This window comes from Schistosoma haematobium, chromosome ZW (assembly GCF_000699445.3).
Source record: "Schistosoma haematobium chromosome ZW, whole genome shotgun sequence".
NCBI lineage: Eukaryota > Metazoa > Platyhelminthes > Trematoda > Strigeidida > Schistosomatidae > Schistosoma > Schistosoma haematobium.
In genome coordinates, this window is record NC_067195.1 from 85533293 (window position 1) to 85547673 (window position 14381).

Genomic DNA, 14381 nt, shown 5'->3' on the forward strand with positions numbered 1-14381 from the left:
GTACCCGTCACTTCAAACTCAAACTTTTTACCAATTAGTTTACTGAGTCCACAAGGTCATTTTATTGGATGTGATGCTTGTTTTTATTCATAACGCCTATGCGTTATCAACTTATCCCATCAGAATGTGCAAATGTCGAAAGAGGGATATAAAATTCAGTTTGAACATCAGCAATAGGATAACATTAGTCCTTATGAATAAATATAATTATTCTCTTTTAGTGAAGGGGTTTGATTATGGGTAAAATGAAACAAAGCGCTCTTAGAAATTTGGATATGGTTGACGCTTCTCGGTTGCTGAGATTTTGAAAGAATACTCTTTACTGAGGAAACTGAAACAGAAACGAGATTGGCATTGAACGTCCTACTGATCAGTTCGAAAAATTAACAACAAAACATGATAATCTAAATAATCACTTCCCGTAATAAAATATAGTATTTATTGGATTAAACCTAGATATTAAAGCGACCAACTTCAGTTACACTGGATGAATTTGTCTACTTACAAACGGTCATTAGTAATAAAGCTAACTACTAAGTCATGAAACTAAGTAGCCATTTTGTCAGCGTTCATTTTTTAAACATAATCTTAATAGTCAGTGAAGGATTGTGAAGATTGTTGAAATGTATTGAAATTATGAAGTGATCAATGTTAGATCGCGACTGAAATGCTGAAAGCAACGGACATCCGTTTCGTCCTAGTATGGGACTTCTCAACAACGCCCATCCACAATCCTACTGGTGGAAGTTAAATGTTAACACCATTGGGTCGCAGCTCAGCAGTCTGGAGGTTAAGTGTTCGCGAGAGATGGAATGCCCTGGGTTCTCTCCCACAGTAGGTTGTTGCTGATAATGTCTGATCAACGGATCCGAAGTGTTTTGCGTAAACAACTGTTAATAAACACTTTTATCTTGTGGGTGATGGCTTTCGTAGTTCTCCAAGCTTCCACCCCATACACTAGAACTGTCTTGACATTTGTATTGAAAATTCTAACCTTGCTGTTGGTTGACAGACAGTTGTTTTGAGTTCCAGGTGTTCTTCAGTTGTAGATATGGTGCTCTTGCTTTACCGATCCACGCCTTCACATCTGTATCAGATCCACCGTGTTCATTAATGATGCTGCCCAGATATGTAAAGGTTTTTACATCTTCCAAAAGTTCTCCTTCAAGTGTAACCTGATTAATGTATATTGTTTTGTATTGAAGAATCTTACTATTGCATTTGTGTGTGTTGAGACCTACTGCTGCCTAGGTTTCTGCTCTATTGGTTCTCTTCTCTTGCATTTGTTATTGCGTGTGCGATAGAAGTGCTAGATCATCTGTAAAGTCCGGATCGTCCAACTGCATCCTAGCTGTCCACTGTATCCAAAATTTTATATGCAAAAAAACTAATTCAACCTCTTTTTTTCTCACCATGATCGTAATCTATGGTTCTTCAGAGTTTTCAACCCTCCTCTCTTTTATATTCTGTCGATCTTTTACATTCAAATGATTGCATTCTGATTGCATGCTATTTCGATTTTGAAATTTTTCATTATCATGTTGCGTAACTAATTTTCACAATTATTAGTCTTTATCTAATTTCTGTGACATTCTTGATGTTTACTTAACATCATAACAACTATATTAACAGTCTTTTTTAACTTTATTCCACTGTTACATCGTTCAATGAATCAATATAATTACCAACAGAAATACTACAGTAAAGATCATAAATTATTTGGTAATGTACATGCATACCATTGTATACTGGTTTAGTGATCTAAAGGTTATCCTCTCGCAACGAAGCCTGACGAGCGTGGGTTCGGTTCTGATTGAGGTTATGGGTGTGTACTGCTAAGAAGTCTTATACCAGGATAAAACAGTTATCCAGTGCTTCCTAATTCCGAATCATTGTCTAACTTAGTTTGGGTTGTGATATTAGTGGGATGAATAGGGAGACATTTGTGGATGTACGGTATTGAGAATGAATCAAATGAGAAGATTTCTTCACCGAACCTAATGTTTTATGACGTAATGAGCATGTTCAAATTAATCAGAAGAGACTTCTTACTCTTTTTGTTCTAATTACATTCAACTCTAAATATACTCGTTATCCTCGATAATTTCAGAGATAGATCATCTTGTTACTGCAATTGAATAATTTGAAAAATGAGAAATTAATTAGTAGCACGAATATGCATCTCAAAATGTAGGTTTGAATCAAGGCCATGTCTTTTTACTCAAAATCTAACCACTTAGCTGTTTGGAAGACAGAATTTAAAATAAACTAGGACGTAGGGATGAATTAAATACGGTCGGGCCCCCAAATGTCGTGGTACGGCCGAGAGTGTGGAGAGTTAGCTCTCACATAGCCACGTGCATACAACCACTACCAGGGGATTCCTACTTACTGCCTTCTCACGGTGGGTCTGTTGTTTACGAACCCGAGGGAACGAAAAGTGAATATTCGGCGCTTTAACTGGGTCGGTGGTTACGGAGGATTCACATAGGAGAGTTGAAAAACCCTGATTACAAATTAATCGTGTACACAAGCTTCAGGATCCTAAGGAAACAAATGAAGTATGAACCTATTTTTGGTCACCGGCTACCATGGGACTGCATTTCATTATGTTGCTCCACTGCCTTGTGGACTAAACATTTAGATCAAAGGTTAAGAGTGTCGTCTCCTAAAAAACCCACCTGCTTCGGTTTGGGCACCCGGACAGTATCCCAGCCCTAACTCAAATCAAATGATTCATATGGCGTATATCTATTTGCTGCCTCCTCATATCAATGTTTATGTGTTTAAATAAATAAATAAAACATGGTTGAATAAACAAAGATTATTTTGAAATTCGAATCACTTCAATTAAACTATCTGTAAAGATATCAGTTTAAATGCCAGTAGATTTAGAAACTTGCCATTATTATTATTATCATCATACCTTATGTTATGCTGAATAAGATTACAGAATGGACTGAATAAAATCAGGTTGAAGCACTTCATACATTCTATTATATATATATTCAGTTTAATAATCCATTGTTGTTTCTTTTTCTGTGCTAATCTGCTTTACCTATGAAAGGGATTAAATATTGCAGTATGATGAATTGTATAGTGAATGTACTATTACAACCATCATGACTTGAATTTTGTATTTTTTTTTGTGGCTCGTTGTTGTAGAACATTAGAAGTGTATTGTTACGGTATTAAATAATGATGATTCTAATTTCTAACAATGTATATGTTCGTTAGAATTGATAATTATATTTTGTTGAGGAACACTAGGGTGTATGAAATCCAGTCGCATTGTTAGATATTATCATAAGACGTAAATATATTATTTTCACAGTTCAAATTATGAACTGATCTTAGCTAGACCATCATTGAAAACATGGACGTATTGGACGTATGTTTCATCTTAATATAGGACTCTTAAGCAGTTCGCATACATGACTTTGCACTTAGATGATGGTCACTTAATATCTCGAATTCATCGATGTTATAACTGTGGGTCATCAGACTTCAACTCAATGGTCTAAAGACTATATTCATCCTGTGAGACTTGGAGATCTCTAATTCAACTCCTAGTCGTATGAATCCCAAAATAGAAAGAAATAGGTGTTCAGTGCTTGTTTTTTTTTTAATGGTCGTTTCACTAGAATCTCTCAGTGATGTAAAATATTTTCAAGTATGCAAAACTTTTTTTGATAAACAATCCAGTTTCACAAGTGTGCACAATCAGATAAACAGAATAACATAAAATCCAATCTGTATGACTTGAAATTTAGATTGACCTATGAACTTTTATTTGAAAATCTTCCATATTACTTATTATTAGTAGGTAGAATAGTGCATTTATGTGATATATTAAAGCAATACATTTCGAACAACCTGATCACACATAATATTCTTGTATAGAACATATATATCAGAAATGGTTTTGTGGAGATTTTAGAAATTTCACTGATTGAAATTATGAGTCAATTGAAGCTAGACCACCATGGAAAACCTGGGAGCACTGGACGGCCGTTTCTTCCTAGTATGAGACTCCTCATCACCGCCCATCCACGATCCCTCGAGTGAGACTCGAACCCAGGAGCTTCAATCTCGCGAACGTTTAACCTACATACCACTGGACCACGAACCAATCATCGTCTAACACTGATAAACTTATTATACCACTAAAAACTCAACAATCTCCACAACCACAAACTGAAGATTATCATTTGTTCATTGATGACTAGCTGTGAGAGGAAATTCTCGGAGTTCTAATGAGAAGCTGTGACCAGTGAAGTTGGACCATGTTGGGTGTGATCCAGTTACCCACTGAAGACAATGGAAGATGGTCACGTAATGTCATGGATTGGTTGAAGTTAGACATTAATACCGTAGGACACCGCCTCAGTGGTCTAGTTGGTTAGCGCCTGGTGCGGGACTGATAAGTACTGAGTTCAGATCTCTTGAGGAGGGATCGTGGATGCGCACTGCTGAGGAGTTCCGCACTAGCTAGAAACGGCCGTCCAGTGCTCCCAGGTTTTCCATGGTGTTCTAGCTTCAATTGACTCATAATTTCAATCAGTGAAATTTCTAAAATCTCCATAAAACCCGTTCTGATAATAATCATCTGTTCACTAGTGACTGACTTCAAGAGATACTCCTGGAGTCCTAGTGAGATGCCGTTACCAGTGGAGTTCAACCAGCTCTGTTGTGAGATATCAACTCACTGAAGACAATGGTATACGGTGGCGAAACTTTATATATATATATATATATATATATATATATATATATATATAAAGAAATAACTCCGCCTGGAGCTACCCTGAGACTACCGCCGGTCCCAAGCCCGGATAAAGGAGGGTTGGGTATGTGGTTAGCGACCCCATCCTGTAGAAAACTAACTCGCTAAATAAACGCCAACCAAAAAGAAAGAAATGGTCGTCTAATCTAGAAATGGGGGGGTAAGAGGAGACAAGGATAATAAAGAAAATAATATGAAGACAATTTGAAACCTCATCATTCTGGATAATAAGGATAGGTTTAGTGTGAGAACAAGCTCATCTTGAATTTTTCGTATGGTTAAGGCCTCAATAAACCTTAGTATACGCCCTTTTACACTTTTGTACAACATCACAAATGCTGAGTTAAGATCAGTCTTATGACCTGTTTCAATTATATGTTTGACAATAGAGGATTATGGATGTTTATCCTCTGCTCTTATTGGGTCATTTGATTCTATTTGCTTCTGCAACCATTTAGGTACATGTTCACATACCCTAATTTTGTGATCACAATTACTTCTCCCATGTACGTGTGACCACACACACATTTAAATTGGTAAACACAAGTATATATGTGATTAGATTGTTCGAAATGTATTGCGCTAATACATCATCACGTAGTTCTGGTAATCTTCATCTTCTTATTACATTATCGAAATTTATCAAAGAGACTAATTGCTCTAGATAGTACATTTACTTACTGCTTATACTTTTACTACCTCTAGCACTATGGGATTTGGATCGACAACTGCATCTCTGTGCTAATGTGGTGTGGCAACTCGAAATGATGTACGTACGTACGAAGTTCTATGTTGTAACTGACTGACGTGATAGTCAACTGTTCAGAACTATCTAGTTTCAAGGGGTATACAGTTAAAGTTAATCCATGAAGTAAACTATCTCAAAGATCAATGTATAGTTTTAATAGACAGCAATGATGATAAGATTACCTATCTGTGTATTCACTTTGTAATTTTTGATAGTTTTGATGATTAATTGATGCCTAATAAAATTCTTATCTACAGTCAAATCACTAATTATTCCATTATGCAGTAGAAAGTAACCATTTGTGTCCGAGGTTATAATAAGTAACAATACCAGTATTCCTGTGAATTGTAACAATCGGTCTATTGAAATACGTATACATGTATAGTTTAGGATATGAATTAATTGGGAAATATTCCATCCAATTTTACAATGGTATTAGTTGATGGAAATCATTTTCAAAATCCTTCACAGTTATTTCTCTCTTGAATTCTGCTCAAGCACAGTTGAATGGTTTAGTTAGCTAATAATAACTAGTTAGACTTCTAACAACGTTTTATTTCGCTTCAAAGTAACTTTAAATGGTAGTTATTAAAATGTATTAAATCAAAACACTAGATGAGCTAAGTTTGAAACCGATCTCTTCAAAGATCCTAGTTACCAGGTTACTGAAATGAATGTACCAAACGATTTCAATCCAGTGGTCTAAAAGGTATCATATTCACTAAGAAGTCTGAAAGTCTTGACAGGGGTTGTGGATAGGTATTTTCGAGAAGTCTGCTATTTGAATAGTAGAATTTTCTAGCACTCTCTGGGTTTTAATGCAATATATTTCAAATTAAAGCAGAGATATGATTTGATCCACATGATAATTAATATCATAGATGCCTCAGTAATTGTTATAAATAAATATTATTCATAATGATGGGTTATTGAGATGGCTAGGGTGAAATTGAATCGCCACTGAATCATTAGGTCTTCAATATTTACTGGGACACTATTAAGAGGTTGTCTACGATCAAAATTATCCACCTGAGCTACAAGTCTTCTCCGTCATCTCAAAGATCGTTTACTCAAACTAAGCTTTTATCAATGAATTCAAACCATATAGTCGATTACTAGGCTAGAAATAATAGTGGTGAATTAGTAATTTAATTACTGCGCGCTTTAAATATTTTATTACCAATTGTTTTGATATATGACTATTCCATAATACGATTCTATACTACTGATTCTAAATTTGAACTTCTTAGGGTTTCTTTTATCGTTGTCTTGTCTATGTTTTATTGAATTATTTGCAATTCAAAGTATTACTGAATCACTCTATAACTAACATATCTGTAATCATGATTTTCAAGACCCATTAGAGAGTTACCTAAGAAAAAGTCACTGAAGAAAGTTGAAGACTGTTTAGAACACTTATATGTGTACTGCTCATCCCATAACTCGTAAAGTGAAATACTATCTTTCATTCCAATAGTTCTATTGGAATATATGCTTGTGTTTGGTGAAAGAAATTTCGTATATCCTTAAAAAACTCCATTATTATGTTCAGTTATAGAAATATACACTTTTCTCCTTTCTTTTCTTTTTAGTTCTCTTCAGTTATATTCTTCATCAAAACAAATGACTTATGTATCCAAAATTAACTTGTAAAGAAGCAAAATCTCTTCCATTAAAAATATTGATTGATTATACAATATTCAATTATGTTAGTAAAATTAGTTTTGTCTTCCTTTCTAAAATACACTTGATTTATCACATCTTAATAAAAGCGATAGAAGAAACGCTTTTATCCTTCTATCCTTCATCATCTCCTTCATCATGCAGTACTGGTACACCTAAAGTATAAAAACAAAAAAATTTAAAGCAATGGGCTGAATAAGTACTTTTTATCATTAGTTTAAAGCTGTTTATCAGTAGTTGAAGAGACTGTTAAATGAATACATTATCTGGTCTGAAATTAAACAGATTGATGTGTTACTATCTAAACTTTAATATTTACCGTGTTTCAATTGCTTTTTATTTCATTATAGTATTATTCTTTGTTTCTAAATTAAACTAATTGGATGAATGCTGTTAGGAACACAACAAACACACAAATAAACTGATGTGAATAAGAGTCACATTAAGGATTAGCAGCCACAAATGTCATGAGTTAAATTTGGTGAGCTCAATCACTTGTTTTCTAGTTAGACAGTATAGAAGAAAATTAATGATATTGTAATTAGTTTTCAATGTAATCCAAGAGAAATTAACTGGTAACTAGGGAATGTAAGGGTATAAGTTACTTAGCGACAATTAATCTAAAGTTTGAGATAAATATGCATCCATTCACATTGCCATACCAACTAAACAAAGCAAAAGGAAATTAACAAGATGAATAGCAAATGAATCAAAACAACAGTAGTATAGATAGTAATAGAAAGTTGAAACCTATATACTATGGTTTGAAGTGAACTGTTTAATCTGTGAAATAAGACGTGAAAAAATATAACAACTCAAAATCTAGAGGTAGATGAATAGCTAATTAATCTGTTCCACTGTTCTCGGGTTTAAGCTGCTTCGTCTAAGTTCTTTGATCATCGACCATGATTATTCTGCTGACCATGATTAGATAGCCCATGACTTACGACAGATATCAAATCAACAGTCCGAAATTTTGTGAATTGACACCACGTTTTGGTAAGCACAACCCACTTAATTACTATGAACCAAAAACCGTCGAAACTACATTTACTGATTACTGAGTGTTATGATTTCTGGTTTCTGTTTTGTCCATATTCACCATCTGATTTCTTAAGAGATCTTTACCAGATTTGGTTGTGAGGTTTATTTTATAATTTAGCCCAATTAAGCCAGTTTTAATACGCATGACTATGACTGGTATCAGGCCATTTTATGTTTAAAGCTGTACTCACAGTTGCTTTCGAGTCTTAAGGCAAATTGTGAATAAGTTGTAGACTTTTCCTTTATGGAAATAAAGTCATTTGTTCACAAACTGGAAATTCACACAGTAGAAGAACTTTCTGTTGACACAATGAACCGATCAATGTTAGACCGCCGCCAAAAACCTGACAGCACTGGACGGCTGTTTCGTTCTAGTACGAAACTCCTTCCGAGCGTACATCCACAATTCCGCATGAGGGGCTCGATATAAATACGATTAACAAACAGATGGATAGATAGGCAACGAAGCAAAGGAATATTGAGAAGATTCACGAATATGACATCTAAATTAATCGCATGACCGATCACACGTTAACCAGCAGAATTAAATTAATACACCTGACAGTCATATACTCAGTCACATATCGTATTCCTAAATGGGCATACAATTACGTTCATTTAACATGTCCATAATATATAGGTTAGAATAATTATCTGTGGATTACACGTTTTGTCCTACTTTTTGAGCCACATATTAATAAGAGGTAGTCTGAGTGAAACACATAAATACTTAGGAATTATTGCTACTGTTATATGAGCCTCCTAAAGAAATTTTTCGACTAATTTGATAACCAATTTAAGTTTTGGAGGTAGCTTCTTTTAGACTATCGTATTACGGCTTGCCTGGTGCTAGTTTTGTTCTGTTTACCACATTTCAGATGCCCATTTCTGACTATAAGATCTCTTTCTTCAGTCGCTAACCGGATCTACACAAATATACCCAGCCGGATATCCATCATTCTCACCAATATTGGTGCACAAATTAAAGTCATTCTAAGCTCTCGCTTATTCGACAACTATCGACTAATGTATTATCCTAATCGTTTCTACTTCATCACCTCTGAGGTTAAGTTTTTATCTTCATGACCTTAGGAACAGTTAGAGGCGAAACTAATGGACATAGAATTCTTATGGCCGTATGGCGTTATATATGTTGAGACAGGACTAAATATATATTACAAGAAGTTTCAAATTTGAAACTAACCATCCAGCTTTTTAAGTTTGGGAAGCCTTTTACACGCTTCCTCTCTCCATTTGTCACCACTGTTCTCCTCTAATGGGTTGCCTAAATCGTATTAGGTTGTGACTCACTAAAACGGAAGCTTACCAACGAAGAGAAGATCCTCAAGAACTGGAAGATCAGCTAGTTTCTGAAATTCACTCCAATCTTTCACGAAGTTGTTTGACATATATAGTACTTTTAGTTTTCTAAGTACGTTAATTCCCTTCATCTTTTCAATATTGTTGTAGGAAATCCACAGTTGCTCAAGCGTGTCTCCAACTGGTTCAAGTCCCGTTAGATTTTTAATGTTATTTCTTGCTATAGAGAGTATTTTCAAGTTTTCTAAGGCAATATTTAATTAGTCATATGTTACTTAGTCCATTTAAATTCGAAATTTTTTCTATACAGTTGGTTGAAAGTGATAGTTTTCTGAATTTGTTCTTACAAAATAAAAAATTTCATACTCGCACATAGTCAAAGTGGAGAGTGAAGCATCCATTTTTTCTGTTGGGGGATACTGTCCATAAAGTTTTACTTCTGTTGCTTCCGAAGCTTTCTGTCCTGTTTTTTCCTCCTAAACGGGCCTTAAGTTTAAATTTATGTCTTACCCATTTTTTAATCGCTTCTTTAATAGTTGTGGGCTTGTCCTAACAATCAAAAGACTGAATTAATGAAGCGTCGGAAACATACCATTTTCAAAATTACGCAGCTTGTTGTTATGCCAACGAATCCAAAGTTGACCTTACGAACAGATTATCATTTCAGATCTGAATCATAGTGGTTGAAATGGGATCTTTGTTACCAAGAGGCACGCATGGTAGCAAATAAATTTGATATTTCATGTGATTGCAATAAAATAACATATTTTCTCTTCGTTGAGTGACGTTGTGTATGTAATCACATCAACATTCACAATTTGTTGTTTCAGTTTCAGTTTGGGAAGGACAGGAGGCCTGATGGCCTGTATTAGTCCTGGCAATGGTGGTCCCTTAGTTGATCCAACTTTCTTTTGAAAGAATCGACGGACGGAGCCTCAACCACGTCCTGAGGTAATGAGTTCCACTCGTTGGTGATTCAATGGGAAAGTCGATAGTCAGCTGACAAGTAATTTGTCCTGGGTTTGTGAATTTTTTTGGAGTGTCCTCGTAAATTCTCTGTTTTGGAAGACAAGGAAAATGAGGGCATATCAGGTGCGAATTAGGCACTAAGTAATTTGAAAACTGTAATCAAGTCGTATCTAGTTCCGCGATATGACAACGGGAATAGGTTTAGCTTGGCCAGTCGAGCATCATACGAAAGCTTCGCTATTCCGGGAATCAGCTTGGTTGCTGCTCTCTGAACCTTTTCCAAAAGCTCATTGTCCCTTTTTAAGCAGGGGCTAGCCACCTGTATGCAGTACTCAATTTTCGGAAGTACGAACGCTGTATACAAAGTCAAAAACGTTTTAGCGTCGACAATGACTAAAAGCCCTACGTGTTGACCATAAGGTTCTAAAACCTTTGGCGGCTATTGCATGACAGTGTGCATTAGTCTTTATGCCTTGGCTAACGATGACTCCTAAGTTGCTGTATGTCTGGACAACAGGTAGCTCAGTGTTATTCATCGTGTATGTATCTGTACCTTGATGACCGATATGCATCACAATACACTCGGAAGTATTTATTAGCATATATCGTTCTTTTTATCGTCTTTTCCAACCGTCCGGGTAAAAGAAAAAAGAAAATGTAAGTGCATGTCGAAATAAACTCGTACGCGCTTTAAGGCACAAAGTGGGAGAAAAAAGGAAAATAAACTCATGTACATGTAATAGCAAAAAGGCGATTTTTACAAAATGTTTTTTTGGTTTTTAAAAAAAATTTTAATACACATATTACAAAATAATAAATATAAGCATATAAAAATTGATTTCTTTAATATTATATATAATGTCATGGAAAATCGAGATGAGGCAAAATGTTAACTGGTGTCTTACGTGCAATAGTCGTTTATATGTTCTGAAAATCTTACTCTTCTTCCAGAACGCGTTGTTTTGAGTTTATTTTCAGATACATTCGGAGTATCATCGCTAGTGTTGGTTGTCGGTTGAGGAATTATGAGTGTAGGAGTCGTGTTGTGCGATTGTACGGAAGGAAAATCGACGTGAATAGGATTTCCTTCTAAATACGCTGCTTTTAAGCGATCGATGCTGATGCTATCGTTTGTTCCGTTCTTATCGACTATATAGTACTTAGATTCACGTTGAAGAACTTTGAAGGGTCCTTCGTATGCTGATTTGAATGGTCGTCGATTCGAATCTCGACGGACGAAAACGAGTGTACTATATCGTAAGTCAGGTTGAACGAAAACATCAGTTGATTGAGGTCGAGTGGAAGCAGGTTTAACTTAACGCATTGCGTTTGTAAGCCTGTTCGTGTAGGAGGTTAGATCCATGTTCACTGAAGAGGCCGAGGGTCCACGAATTCTCCTGGAAGTCGAAGTGTTGTTCCATAAAGCAGTTAAGCCGCAGTGTATTCAATGTCAGCTTTTGCTGCATTGCGAATACCTAGTAAGACGGGTGGAAGAGCGTCGGTCCACTGTGAAACCTTTGAAGCTGATAGTTCAGATTCAAACTGACGTCCGCGGTCTGTGGTGATGGTTGAAGGGCAACCGAAGTTTGCTACCCATCGTTCGACGAAGGTGCGTGCCACTGTTTCAGCAGTGATGTCCTTAATAGGTACTGCTTCTGGACATCGAGTGAAACGGTCTACGCAGGTTAAAAGATAAGAGTATCCATTTGAATCTGGTAAAGGTCCTACCAAATCCAGATGAACATGGTCGAAACGAGCATCGGGAGTTTTAAACGAGCCTAAGGGACATTTGTTGTGTCTGATGACCTTAGATTTTTGGCAGTTTACACAGGAGCATGTCCTCTCCCTCACGTCTTTATTCATACCAGGCCAGCAAAACCGTTCTGCTATAAGCTTGATGGTTGCACGAACACCTGGATGAGAAAGTTTGTGTAACGTATTGAAGACGTTGCGTCGATAATGTTTGGGCACGATTGTGCGATCCCTATCTGTAGATGTGTCACAAAGTAAGGTTTCCTTACCTAATCCCACCTGTCTGATACACAGCTTGAGATTTGTAGACGATAACTCGTGCTGAAGATCACTGTCTTCTTTTTGAAGCTCGGCGAGTTTAAGAAGGTCGATTCTTTGGAAACTGTTCAAGGAAGTTATGCGAGACAAGGCGTCTGCGACTACATTGTTGGCTCAAGAAACGTGTTGAATATCTGAAGTAAACTGTGAAATGTAGTCCAGTTGTCGAGACTCACGAGGTGAGTACTTGTCCGAAGAAGAGCTTAAAGAGAAATTAAGCGGTTTATGATCCGTAAAAAGGGTGAAGTCTCGGCCCCCTATATAGTGTTGAAAATGTCGTACAGCACAATACATAGCTAGGAGTTCCCTACCGAATGCTGTGTACCTCGATTCAGTGTCTAGTAACTGTCTAGAGAAAAATGCCAAAGGTTGCCAGGAGGTGTTAACCTGTTGTTGTAAGACTCCTCCAATTGCTGAGTCGGATGCGTCTACTGCGATAATAATGGGTGCCTCAGTCTCCCGATGAGTAAGCATTGTTGCTTGAGCGATAAGTTCCTTAATTGTGGAGAATGCTTTTCGTGTAGTAACGTCCAGATTGATGGATTTCGCATTTCCACGAAGTTGGTCGGTCAGCGGTTTCATAAGTAATGCGCATTTGGGTATGAAACGTCTATAGAAAGTTACGAGGCCATTAAACGTGCGTAATTGCTTGACGGTGGTCGGTTCTGGGTAATCCAGAATGGCCGCCACTTTGGTTCTAAGGGGTCGGATACCTTGAGCATCGATAGTGTGTCCCAGAATGTCTAATGAGTCGGTTCCAAATTGGCATTTCTGAACGTTTACAGTAATGCCATGTTTTTGTAATCGTTCGAAAACAAGATCCAGATGCTTGAGATGTGTTTCTCTGTCCGGACTTGCGATTAGACAGTCGTCAACATACGCATGTACGAAGTTGAGACCTCGAAAAACGTCGTCTATGAATCTTTGGAATGTTTGAGCAGCGTTCCTTAGACCGAAAGGCATTCGCAAAAATTCATAGAGTCCGAAAGGAGTTATGATAGCTGTTTTCGGTATGTCGTCAGTAGCCATAGGGATTTGGTTATACGCTTTAACCAAGTCGATTTTCGAAAAGACAGTTGTACCTTTCAAGGTAGCTGTCAAATCGTGAATGTGAGGCAACGGGTAACGATCGGGAATGGTTTTCGCGTTCAATCGCCGATAGTCACCAGTTGGACGCCAATCGTTGCTGTCCTTTTTAGGGACCATGTGCAACGGAGATGCATATGGGCTACTTGACGGTCGTATGATTCCTAAGTCTATCATATGGTCGAATTCGTTTTTCGCTAACCTTAGCTTTTCGGGAGCTAGTCGTCGTGCTTTAGAGAATACAGGTGGTCCTGTAGTCGTGATGTGATGTGTAACGTTGCTGGTTACACACGGTAATCTCGGTTGCGTTTGTTGTATCCGAGGATACTTATCGAGAAGTGGCTGATAGAGTAGGTCTATCATATGTTTAATTGTGACTGGGGATACTCTGCAACCAGTAAAAGAAGTTACGCAAACGGATAAATTAGTGTTTCCGTCTACTAGCCTCCGTTTGCGCGTGTCGATGATCAGATTATGGTGTTGTAGAAGGTCCATACCAATGATTGGCATAGAAACATCAGCAACAACGAAGATCCAGTGAATGGGTTTGCGTAAACCCACGTTAAGGTAAACGTACCTTTTGCCATACGTAGCGATCGGTTTTCCGTTTGCCGCCTGTAAGTTTAGGGTCGATTCGTGTAGTCGGTCGTTAGGATTTGCTGGGTGAACGCTAAC

General features: G+C 37.0%; 1 protein-coding gene across 1 annotated transcript; it reads right to left on the reverse strand.

The window, feature by feature from the left end:
- Positions 1–7184: 7184 nt before the first annotated feature.
- On the reverse strand, positions 7185–10207 carry DNAL1 (Dynein light chain 1, axonemal). Its single transcript, XM_051218892.1, has 7 exons — positions 10174–10207; positions 10092–10130; positions 9948–10057; positions 9857–9912; positions 9589–9825; positions 9466–9546; positions 7185–7372 (listed from the first exon to the last, which is right to left on the reverse strand). Exons 1-7 carry the CDS (start codon positions 10174–10176, stop codon positions 7332–7334), a joined length of 567 nt encoding a protein of 188 aa, XP_051072737.1. The 5' UTR covers positions 10177–10207; the 3' UTR covers positions 7185–7331.
- Between the last annotated feature and the right edge of the window lie 4174 nt (positions 10208–14381).

Excerpts from the sequence above, each read along its gene's own strand:
- DNAL1 (XM_051218892.1), bottom strand. Across the intron at positions 9,913-9,947 it reads TCCACTTTGACTATGTGCGA|AAAACTATCACTTTCAACCA; the intron begins GTATGAAATTTT and ends GAACAAATTCAG. Across the intron at positions 9,826-9,856 it reads TTCGAATTTAAATGGACTAA|AAAACTTGAAAATACTCTCT; the intron begins GTAACATATGAC and ends ATATTGCCTTAG.